Source organism: Micropterus dolomieu, linkage group LG04 (genome assembly GCF_021292245.1).
Source record: "Micropterus dolomieu isolate WLL.071019.BEF.003 ecotype Adirondacks linkage group LG04, ASM2129224v1, whole genome shotgun sequence".
Classification (NCBI taxonomy): domain Eukaryota; kingdom Metazoa; phylum Chordata; class Actinopteri; order Centrarchiformes; family Centrarchidae; genus Micropterus; species Micropterus dolomieu.
In genome coordinates this window covers 20,850,802-20,863,237 of record NC_060153.1, presented here as the reverse complement: position 1 = coordinate 20,863,237, position 12,436 = coordinate 20,850,802, and the positions used below count along the sequence as shown (strand labels likewise).

The following is a 12,436-nucleotide window of genomic DNA, read 5'->3' as shown; positions in this document are numbered from 1 at the left end:
ATACACAGTGTAAGCATTTCTGCACTAAGTCGTGTACTTGCGCGCCACAGAATAAGAATGAAGCAAATTTACAGAGTTCCTTTCGAGAGAAACACAGAACGTGTAAAGCAACTGCGATATGACTATGTGCAGGTAAGCTATAGTGTCATTGGAAGTGCATACTGTAGTGCTGTGCCTGGGCCTGATGTGTTGCATTTGTTTTGTCTTGTCCAGAGAGTGATGGAACTAGAAGCAGATGCCATGGGACATGAGCTACTTTTTGTAGATGAGGCCGGTTTTAACCTCAGTAAAACCAGGAGACGTGGCAGGAACATTATTGGACACCGTGCCATCATCAATGTCCCAGGACAACGTGGTGGTAACATAACCATGTGCAGCTGAAAGCCAAAATGGTGTTCACCATCATGCAACCATAGGCCCATACAACACTGCACACATTATTGCATTCCTTGACACCTTACATGACATGCTCACTGTTCAGAGACCAGAGCAGACCAGATATGTCATCATATGGGACAATGTTAGTTTCCATAGGGCTGCTTTGGTCCACAACTGGTTTACAGACCACCCATTCTTCATGGCACTCAACCTCCCTCCATACTCTCCATTCTTAAATCCCATCGAGGAGTTCTTCTCTGCCTGACGCTGGAAAGTGTACGACCGTCATCCTCATCAACAGGTAGCCCTTTTACAGGCAATGGAGGAGGCAGGTGGAGATATTGACCAGGCATCATGTCAGGCCTGGATACGGCATTCAAGGAGATATTTTCCCCGGTGCCTTGGACTGGAGGATATCGCATGCGATGTGGACGAAATTTTGTGGCCGGACCCAGAAAGACGACATGGATATACTTGTTTGTTTGTTTTTTTGTGAAATTACTATTTTGTGTTCTGACTTTCTCTTGGTTTTGATGAGTGTGAATAAACATCAGTACTTGAAGTTTGGATCCTTGTATGTTTACATGACACTATGACAAAAGTATGACCTCAAATTGACATCTGTACACAGAGAAAGCAAAAGCCAGATGTGTTTTGTATTCATACCATCAGTGTGTAGTTGGCACATTGTGTGCTTAGTAGATGATGGCTTGTGTTTACTGTTTGATACGAAAACACCATTTTTACGAAGGTGTGAAGAGTTAATCTAGCTGTGTTCGCTTTTGCAAGAGAACTACAATGTTTTGATAATTGGGTGAAAGGTTTTCTTATTTGTGTGTAGAGTTTTGCAAAAATAGCCAATAGTTACAAAAAATGTTCTTAAGCAATCAGAAAAAACTGTAATGTGAGGACACCGGGTCGGACTTAGCTCTGTGCACGCTCCCGAAGCCAAGAACCCTGAGTGACATTACCTTTGCAGTGAATGGCATGCAGTTTTAACCCACAGGCTTGTTAAGACTATGCTTTCAGGGACCATTTCTATAGTTTCTGACTTGAGAAATGTGTTTCTAAAGGGTTTGGTCTTGCTGGCCGCAATGATGAGTTGTGATGTTCTTTTTTTTGAGCAAGAAGATAGAGGGTAATGATTCACTTCATATGCTCTCTATCAGTGATAACCGTTTGTTGCTACTTTAGGGAGTGATGAGGAAGGGAACATGGACTGAGTGGAATCAGTGCAAATCTGAGAAAAACATTTTTTATTAGAAAACTACAATATCAAATCTTTAATTACTTTTAGGATTACATTAAAACTTTTAAAAAACATTAATTAAAAACATAAAGTACTACTGGACAATAGGTTCAGTGAGAAAACCACTAGATGATGGATTGCCAGAGAAGTAATCAACAGTTTTCATAATCAGCTAAGCATTTTAGGTCATTCACGATTGCTGGTCAAAATTGTGTAATGTGGCCATTATTGTAGGAAATAAGGCAGAAACAGAATTATTACAGTAAGAAACTGTCTGAAAATCACATTGAAACACATTGAAGTGTATATTTCAGTGTTCTCAAAAACAAGATAGATTTTCCCATGAGTCATCCATTTTGTTATTCATATGATCACCTCTGGAGGAGTTGATGTCTAGTAGTGATTAAAAAATAGCTCAGTCGAAAGAAATGACACAAAAATCCTTACAGTATCGTGAATGTTTATTGGGACTTTTCTTATTTCAATCAGTGAGAGAAATTTAGCTTCTGACTCGCTAGCATTTGAACCTCAACTTTTCTTACTTTGATACAATATTTTTCTTTATCATCACTCAGTTCTGCTTATCTCTTCTATCTGTGTGCTGCCATGGTCAAGCAGTGATTGGCTGCGATATGATGTTATCACACGAACTGGAGGAGCTTGTTGATGTCAGAGAGGAACCCTGAGCAAGAATCATTGTTCTGTGAATGAGATTCTGTTTCCACCCTCAGTTAAGTAAGACTATATTTTCATTTTTATTATCATTTCTATAGTTTCTGATTTGAGAAGTGAGTTTCTAAAGTGTTTAGTCTCAATAACCATGATGATGAGTCATAATGTTTGTTTTTGAGTGTGAAGAGGGCAGAGAGTCATGATGCACTATATCTGTAGAGTGTTGGTCCTGGGAATATGATCTGAGTGGATGTAGGTGGTACAGTGACAAATGAATGTCATAAGTGTTTCCCCTAGAGTTTTCTTCAGGAGCAGTGGTAGACCCCTGAAATTACTAGTGTGGTGGAAAAAAGACCTTTTTAATACCACCTAGGATGAAATTTAATACCAACTTCACTGCCATATAATGGAAAATCTGTATGAATTTTAAGAAATAAGACAATTATTAATTTCCAAAGTTACATTTTATTATTATACATTTGTATTTAACACAATAGTTTTTTGGGGTGTGTTTGATAAGATGAAATGAATCAAGGACATCACTTTGTGTTGGAAAGCATCCACACGAAAAGGGAAAGAAGACATGGCTGGTAGTATTGTCTTGGCTGGAAGCCATCTGACTGCGTGAGCATCATGCTCGTTGATGTGTGCAGGAAGAGTAGGCCTAGAGCTCTCCCGTCTGACTGATCCACCAATAGGAGAGAAGTTCACCCTTTGAGACACAGCCCCTCCTCATTTGCATAATGAGGCAGAAATGCATAGAGAAATGTAAAAAGGACAGGCAGAAATAAATACCATGGGGAAATAAATAGGATAGAAAATGCAACTGAACAATAAAACAGACAAAAATATTAAAACACACATAAATAAATACACTTAAAAAATAAGTAATTAATAAATAAAGTTGAAGATTATAACGGACAATAAATAAATAAGGTAATTATTACAAAGGTGAATAAGTAAAGAAGCTAATTGAAATAGATATACATTTATGTCTCCTTGTATAATTTAATTACAGTCTACATTTATTTATTTACTTTTTATTTTTTTGTGCATTTTATCGGATGCTTATTTATTTATTGAGCATTTATTTATTTATGTATTTATTTATGAATTTGTCAGGATCAGTACTCCATACTCTTAAGGTGTGAAATCAAAAATACAAAATAAATAGTGCAGTATGAGTTGTTACAATTAGTTACACCTTGGCTATATAAGGTGATGTAATGTAATATAATATGTCAATGTAAATGTCAATTGCCTCAGTGATTATTCATCCTGTTCTGTTTTTGCATCTAAAGGCTGCTTGAAATATAGTATTGGCTTGAAAGCAGCGGGGATAAGGAGTTGGGCTCTGTTTTTTTTTTCCTCATCCCAGTGATCAGCCCATCTGGGTGATGTAAGTTGAATGTGCGTTAGTTAGATGTTTCCATTTACATTACAACTGTCTCTCCGTTACTGTTGTAACATTCACTGACCAGTAACCTGCAGCGGGTCTTCCAGCTCCGCTGTTTCATTAGCACTCCCCAAACTGTGACTGACTTGCACGCCAAACGTCATCAACGTCACGAGTTCAATTTCATTTTGTAGCTTCTATGTCACATTTTGCCTCCTTTTGTTCCTGCAGTCAGGACGTATTAATATTAATGAGGGGCGTTTCACTGACCATTTATAGGCAACTATGGGCGTTTGAAGGGTTGGACATGGAGCTCCCTCACATGCGCCACATTTCAAGTTGATTGTGATTTATAAAGGGAAATCAATGTAGTACGTGCGTGCGCACTGTTTTAGAAATCTTAACATTTTTGTGTGTACACACTTCCTGTGTTTTGTACGTACGCAAAGACTAGAAACTCCTTTAGGAGTCTCTTCTACGCACAGTTTTCTAAATGAGACCCATGATCATTATACACCAAAGTAAACAAGTGGTATGTAGCTGCAGTACCGGAGGATGCAGTTTCATTACTGCAATCTTAGGACTGGAACTGTATTTGTAGGACCCTTGTTTTCTTTGATACTACCAGCTAGCTATGTTACACTTGACAGCCCCCCGAAGCCAATTCCCCTTACCCTTAGGCACACAACTAAACCTAAGTTATTGATTATATGCATGTTGACTGAGGCCGTGCGCAGCTCCTTCGCTGTGCTGTGTATTACCACCACCAATCCACTAGATGGTGTTGTTGCATAAGAACTACAGTCCTATAACTGCGGTCCCAGGGCTGCGAGGGTCCTGTAACTGCAGCCTCCGGGACTACAGCTGTATAATATTGAAGTAAACACACAATAAATTTTGTTGCATTACATTGTCTTCACCAGCAGATGATAGTGTCGGGCATTTTCTGAATGAAACTTCGAATACTGAAACATTTTCGACACAACTGACGCTTCGCTAAGCCACGCCCCGAATACGCAGCTGGCCAATCACAGCGCAGTATAGTCACGCACTAACTGAGGTCCGACACTTTCATGGCTGTGCTCCATTGACTCGTATTCAAAAAACTTTGTTTTCTAGCTTTTTTTGGCTGTATTTTTCCAAGATATGGTCAAACGCTGTTCTTTGCTACCCAGAGAAGTTGAAAGGAGAAGTATGATTTATTCACTTTCCAAAACCTATAACAAATCCAGAAAAATGTAGACTGTCTATTGTTTCTAATGTAATGTTATGCAGTTTTTCCATTACCACTACCAGCTCAGCTCGCCTCCACTCGACTCAAATCTACACAGTATATTTCTCACCTCAAAACTTCTCAGAAGTGGACTTGGTGACTTTCTGTTGCTGGCCTCTGTCAGGCAGGCACAATGATGACGCAGTCAATAGTGACGATTCTCTCTGACCAATCAGTAGTCTGCGGTGTTTTCACATCACATTTTAGTATCGCCTCAGCTCGCTTGGAACCTCAACGGAGGCGATAGGCAAAAAAGTATCAGGAAGCAGGTACAGGCACAACTTTTCCACAATGGAAAACAAAAAAAAGGCGAGTAGAATCGAGGCGAGTAGAGTCGAGCTGGTACCGTGCAGTGGAAAAGGCTTTAGTTAGCTAACGCTAGCTAACTTACTACTGAATGTAATGTTATAAAGCCCCATTGTTCTGCTTTTTAATGATTGTAATAATGCATAGAGACCTACCCAGCTTTACAGGAACAGTGTTAATCCTTAATATGGTTGTCCTTTGTCTCAATCGTGAGGTGATATGGTGGTTATGGTGATTGGTATGCTGGTCTGTATTTGTTTCACGTCAGTTTGACAGCCTAAATACAACCTTCAAATGTGTGATGCAAACCTTTCTGTCTCCTCTCTATCGCTTTTTTAAATTTTTCCAAAAATATATACAATATTTCTCCAGGAAGTGCAGTCATAGACAGTGGTAGCGCATTCATAAATCCCACACGTCCGACAGTTTGTCGGACTTAGCAACAGTAACTAAGGGGGGCGTGGTTTGGTGAAGGGTCAATAATGTCAGAAAGCAATTATGCTTTGGAACGCTTTATTAGGCAATCACTAACCGTAGCTACCCCTGACTTGACAATGGACTAAATCACCAGCGTTATTAGAAATTTAAGAAATCGATACTAGTAGGGATGGGACGCTTGATTCTGACGTGTCGACGCTGTGTCGATATCCCGAAGCACAGACGTTTCAAAACACTGCTCCAAAGCGTGGTTCAAAACATCAGTGTCAAACGAGGCTTCGGTGCGTTTCGTCCCTGTTTCGACAGGTGGCACACCTGCCGCTTTTACGCTTGATTCACAGTGTTTGGAACAAATCACCACTCATCTGCGTGCCTCTAACTCCCAGAAGGCTTAAATGTCAAGCAAAAACATCCCAACTTCGAGGGTTTTACTGAGAGAAGAAAGATTTCAAGAGACAGCAACATATAGAGGGATTGACTGATAGTTCGGCTAGATATTAATACATTATTTGATAGGCCAATGAGAGACATCAATTTGGTACGGATATAATTGGCCTAACATTTTAACAGTGATAGCTTGGATAAATTTAGTGACATGTAGGCCTATAGCCTAGTGATAGAGAAGGTGAAAGAGACAGATAGCTTAGCACTATACAGCCTAGGTGTGTAATAGATAGTTTAGATTAGGATGGAGAATCCACGTAAGGGATCCCGATCTCTTGAGTGGGAACACATATCATTCACAGTGCAACTGCTGATGCCACTGTAGCGGTTTGAATATTTGACAGATGCTTTTGTTCCAAGGATCCTTTTATTTATTGGCAGGTGCTGTGTATCTGCACCTGTATATGATGGCACAAAAATACTTATGCATGCCTGCAACAAGTGTTCCATGTGAACAAATTTTTTCCAATGCTTGGGATGTCATTTATAATTTAAAAAACCGGCATAATATTTCTGAATAAAATTATTATTATTATTATTACTTATTACAAATGTGAGACATTGTTCCACTTTTAATTTATCATTCTTGTAAAAAACTTCAACTTTAATCAGCTAAGGATTTTTAATATAAGTAATTGAATGAATAATAATGAGTACTGTTTATTATTCATTATTATTACACTAGGGCCTATTTCTTTCCTGCTATTTATTATTAAACCTCTGTTAATAAGCTACTGTATAATACTGTAGATATCCACATTTATTATAATTTATTATTATATTCTTAGATTCATTTGTATACTTTATTATATTCTCTACTCAATAACTTCAACCATTATTTCCATTCCTTTTTTGCCTTGCGAGCATCTCTAACAAAGAATTTACCCTTGGGGATAAATAAGTATTCTGACTCAAAAATATGTGGCAATGGTATAGTGGAGAAGACGCATTCTTTTGGTGTAAGAGACCCGGGTTCGATTCCCACTATGACACATACTAATGTGTCCTTGAGCAAGACACTTAACCCCTAGTTGCTCCAGAGGCCTCTGATATCCTTTATATAGCAATTGTTTCACGTCAGTTCAACTAAGCGTCAACTAAATGACTGATTTGGCCTGCTTATGAAACAACACACAGATGTGTTTTATTGAAACACACTTTTATTGCAATCCCCATCTGCTGTCTCTGACAATCTGAAAGCGTTTGTGTGTGTATTGATAAGACGTTTAGAATTGTAAACGCTGGTCAGTCATTGTTTCAATGAAACCCCTATGAAGATGTGTCAATATCAAAAGTGACCAGTAGATGTCACTGTGGGTGTCAGAGTGTTTTGAAGCCTCGACACAATTCTGGCACAATTGCTTTGAACGTTTCAATGTTTCACAAAGCCTCACTTTGCCCATCATTAGATACTAGTATATGTAAAGCTGTCTAACAGCTTCCATACTACAATTGTTCTTAATGCTGCAAGAAACAGCTGTGCTTTACGTAAACTTATTTTTCACAAACTTATCTACCACTTACCAAACTTACATGTTCCCTTCCTCCCTTGCTACACAAGGAAGTAAAGGACAGTCATCAATAACAGAGAGCATATGAACTGAATCATTACTCTCTGTTTTTAATGATTTGCTTAGTGCAAAGGTTTTCAAAGTCTGAGATTGAGGGCCTATCCCTCAGAAAAAGGTGCCCCCTCACCCCTGGGAAGGATAGACAATAACAACATAATAAAGCAGTTTCACAGTATCAGGAATAAGCTCCCTTGTTACTATTGACATACTTTAAAACCACTCTGATCATGTTCCCTTCCTCATTACTCCACAAGGAAGTAATGAACGGTCATCAATGACAGAGAGCATATGACATGAATCATTACTCCCCATCCGCTTCACGCTCAGAAAAGAACATCACGACTCATCATCGTGGTTAGCGAGACCAATCACTTTAGAAACACATTTCTCAAGTCAGAAACTATAGAAATGATCCCTGAAAGTATAGTCTTAGTTTGACATACGGAGAAAAAAAGAGGTCATTCACAGGCCAATCGTTCTCACTCAGGGTTCCTCTCTGCCATTCACAAGCTCCTCCAGTTGCTGCTTCTAGTCCAGTCATGTGTGTTTATGTAAATGACACAGCACAGCACAGCCAATCACTGCATGACTCTGACAGCACATGGACAGCACATGGTAAGGAGAGGAAGGCAGTAGTACTGAGGTAAAGAAAACTCAGCTAGAAAAAGTCTTAAGTGACAAAGTAAGAAAAGAAAAGTTATGAAAAGTTACAAAAACTTTAAACTCAAAGTTTAAAGTACTGGCAAGACAAAAAGCTACTTTTTCTCACAAACTGGCAGAAGTAAGACAGACTGTATTAAAGTCCACAGTGTTTCCCACAGGATTTTGTGAGACTATGGTGGGTGGACATCAACCCTCTAGGGGGGTTCACGGTTGTCCCCCCTGAAGAAAAATGTGTGTATTTTAAAGTTAAGTGCATTAATTTGGTACACTTTAAATGCAAAATTAAGAGGCTAGATCTATGAAGAACTTTGGACTCCTGTTTACAATTCTGTGCCCTAGTAAACAATTTGATAATAAACACACTGTATAGATATAAATAGTGATGAAACAGCAAAAAGGGCAACTCGTGTAATGTTTTTTAGCAACCCTAAATAAAAGAATAATTTGTAAGAAATTCCCCTAATATTTTATTTTACTTTCAATGGACATGTAACATATTTTATACATACTGTAAATATAATCCATTTAATCTTATTTCCATTCTGTATACATTGTTCTAACACCTTATTTTGAAAATCTGATTTTGTCACATGTGTATCCTCCATCCTCGCACTACATTCACCAAGGCCGACACAATTTGATAAATTATATTGTATGTCGTGCTCGTATTGCTTGCTAGAGCCCGACTGAGCTGGGAATATTCAGTCTGGTGCCGATTTCGATATTTGAGGATTTTAAAATCCGTTATGCCGATATAATCCGTGCATGGTTCGTTCTATGATTATTTCATTTCAAAACCAAATAAACAAGCCGTTTTTCGTTTCTTCTGTTTTAAAACCAAAAGAGAAAAATGGAAAACCAAAAAACAGACAGACAGAGTTTTTTGGTTTTGACAGAAAAATATTGATTTTGATATTTAATGATTTGTGTATCTTTGTGTGTTACACTTGATAAACCTGCAGCAGATACACATGGGCGATGGCGCTGCCTGATTAAATGTAATTAAGATGAGCTTGAACATCAACATAAGGGGGTTTTTAGTTAGAAAATCAGGACAATATTATATAGCTGCAGTACCGGAGGCTGCAGCTATAATATTGGCTCAATACTGGTCAAAGATAGAACGGTCAGGGTATCTGTGGATAATCCGTAAACGAAAATACCGTTCATTCGTTTTTTGTTTCAAAATGAAAAACCAAATAACCCTTTTTTGTGTCAGAATCAAAAAACGAAAAACCAACTAAAACGGCCCGTTTTTGGTTTTTTGGTCATTCATTCATTCATTTATCGTTATTCCTTTTGGAACAAATAATGAAGAGAGTCTGTGAACTTCAGTCAATTCATTTCTCGTTATAAACCAAAAATGGAAGTCACATGGTCTATTCCTTTTTTGGAAGGGATAGTAACTGCTAAAGCCTTCAAAATAAAAGTAGCCCATGTACCATGCAATTAGAAAGGTGATTTTAGACTAAAACTAAACTAAAAGAACGTTTTTTTAGTAAAACTAAAGTAGCACTGGCTGTAAAAAAAACCCCACTTTAGTTAACTGAAATAAAAACAATAAATAATAAAATAATAACTGTTAGGCTGTTAGGGAGAATTAAACATTTGTAAGACCATTGGTGACCTGTAACTTCAGATTAAGACAATTTAATTAATGTTATATGTAGCTTAGGATCGCAGTTAGCCTATTTATTTAAGTTTATATTATTTAATTCATATTTTAGTTTCTTAACACATATAACATATAAGATTTTTAAGTCTTCTTGCTGTGTGAGCTCCACCAGCAGAGGGCACTCTGCCCCCTTGAGTCCTTCTGTGGCGCCAACAGCCAACAAGCTTTTGACCTTTTGACTTGTGTTTATATCAAAGAGAAGGCTGCACTGCGACCAGAGGAAGCTAATCACTGAGTTTGAAGGGTGTGCAGAACTTCACCTGCCTCCAGCTTCTCTTTCTATGGAGCTGCTAAAAACTCTCAGCTTCCACCATCTGCTGTTATGAGTCAGAACAAAACTCTTCCAAAACAAATCTGTGGAGTTCTAAACTTCTTATTTTCCTTTGCTATTTTCGCCCATGTAAACTACTTACGTTAATTAAGTAGATTAAATATTTTTAATGCAGGCTGTAGTTCTCATAAGTTAGGCATACTTATGTGTGAAACCTGGTGAGCATTAATAGCTCCCGGGTTTTCAGATTTTTTAATGCTTTTTTGGGTTTAATTCTGTTGGATAAACCACCAGATAAAGGCCGTGCTCTGTCCTGTTTATTGAGTTGAGTCATTTAGTTTTTCTCCCTGGTACTCATCTCAAGACCTCCCAGATTTTGAGGACTGATGATAGTATCTAGGCTGGCCCCATCACCTACCATCACTCTCTGTTCAGATAAATGCTGGACTGGCAGGACGAAGCAGAACACCACTCCTTCCTCCAGCATTATAAAAGGGTCCTGTTGGCACTTTCAGATATTTACATCACGATTTATGGGAACCACACCTTGTAATTGGGCACTGTTTTTGTAAATAAGGATGATGTCAACTTCTGTCTTTTAATACACGTTGAAGCAGGGCTCTGCAGTGCAACTCTTTCACTCACATATGCCCAGAAATGATTTACAAGCACAGTGGGTTAGTGAAGAAACCTGTAAGTGTAAATAATGTTAAGGTTAAATTATACCTGACACAGAAAACGGTTATTTGGTTTTTCGTTTTGAAACAAAACGAATTACGGATTATCCACAGATACCGTGACCTAGAACAAAACGCAGCTCCTTTGTTTTCCGTTATGGGTTTAAAACAGAAAAAGCAAAAAAAACAAGTCCTTTTCTGTTTTTTTTCTGATTTGGTTTTGAAACAAAATAATGAAAGAACAAACCATACACGGGTTCAAAATATATTCAATATTTTTCTGTTTTAGTTTTTCATTTTGGTTTTAAAATTAAATAATTAAAGAACGAACCATACATGGATTCGATATACTGGCTGATATTCTTTCCACCCTTATTATAACAAATGCATAACATAAACAAAGATTATCCCTACAATTTTATTATGTTGAGACCATACCAAGATATCCTTGACATAATGCAGTATAAAAAGATTTTGTTTTGTTATAAATAGTACTTTGAACAAAAGTATAACAAAACATATTAATGTTTTGATAAATAAGAGTCAAATAAAACTGCGGAAAATTTTTAAAAATGTCTGATTTGTTATAAATTACAGAGTACTACTACTAATGAACATTTAAGTAAATAGTTGTGGGGGCCAGCAAAACAGAAACTATAAAAAATTCCTACATACTACTAATACCATATATCATTTCTCATGTCATTGCTATAATAATAATGATAAACAGGGCTCTCCTACTCAGGCAAATTATTATATATATATATATAGTCAATAGTTATTACCTTACATATCATCTGCCACAATAACTGCTTTCTACTATGTAGCATATTCACATCTAGTTTATCCCTTTACCAGCACTGTTAATTCTATCCAAAGCTGTGAGAAACCGTTTCCTAACCACTGGCTCTAAACATATCATCTATGGTACAGTGACACAGAGGAAACGCTGCTGTTTAATTAATTTAATACTACATGACTGTCTGCAACGAGGACCTGCAACTTTGACATTTCACACTAACGTTTCACATTCAAAAGAAGTGGTAATGTTAGAGAACTTTTTTGGGCAGGAAGCCATGTTAGATACTTGTACAGCTCACATTTATTCACAAGTCCGCTCTGGTTTAATCATTTCTGACAGGCCGACTGTAACTAGAGACAAGCAGCTCGCAGATATATTTAGAATGCGTTAAACATTATAGTTTAATTGCTCATTAATGTTAGCGCTCCTCCACTGATAAACACAGCATTGTCTTTGTGGCTAATTTGGCAACAGGCAGCGTTAGCTGCTATAAGCCATGTTAAATAATATTTAGAAGAAATTAACTAGGGAGAAATGAGAGGATCGTTCACTAGGAGCGACATTAGCCTCCACCACTCACCCATGGTAATCCTGCTGTGACCCGGGATAGTGCAGTGAAAA

The 12,436-nt window shown here is 37.7% G+C and overlaps 1 protein-coding gene, 2 non-coding genes and 1 pseudogene across 8 annotated transcripts in view; 2 read left to right on the top strand and 2 right to left on the bottom strand.

The window, feature by feature from the left end:
• vps37a (VPS37A subunit of ESCRT-I) overlaps positions 1-12,436 on the bottom strand; it is a 31,299-nt gene that overhangs the window by 14,025 nt on the left and 4,838 nt on the right. The window contains exon 1 of one of the 6 annotated variants that reach the window (XM_046046412.1): positions 12,396-12,414. The exons of the other annotated variants lie outside the window; for them this stretch is intronic. Coding sequence (XP_045902368.1) covers positions 12,396-12,399 — 4 coding nt within the window. The 5' untranslated portion in view covers positions 12,400-12,414. Of the gene's footprint in view, positions 1-12,395; positions 12,415-12,436 lie in introns of those variants that run through there. 6 annotated transcript variants of the gene reach the window in all.
• LOC123970512 lies at positions 1,392-1,606 on the top strand. The gene has a single exon (XR_006825002.1). It is a non-coding gene; the product is annotated as a small nucleolar RNA U3 (small nucleolar RNA).
• LOC123970498 lies at positions 2,365-2,550 on the top strand (annotated as a pseudogene).
• On the bottom strand, positions 7,943-8,158 carry LOC123970510. The gene has a single exon (XR_006825000.1). It is a non-coding gene; the product is annotated as a small nucleolar RNA U3 (small nucleolar RNA).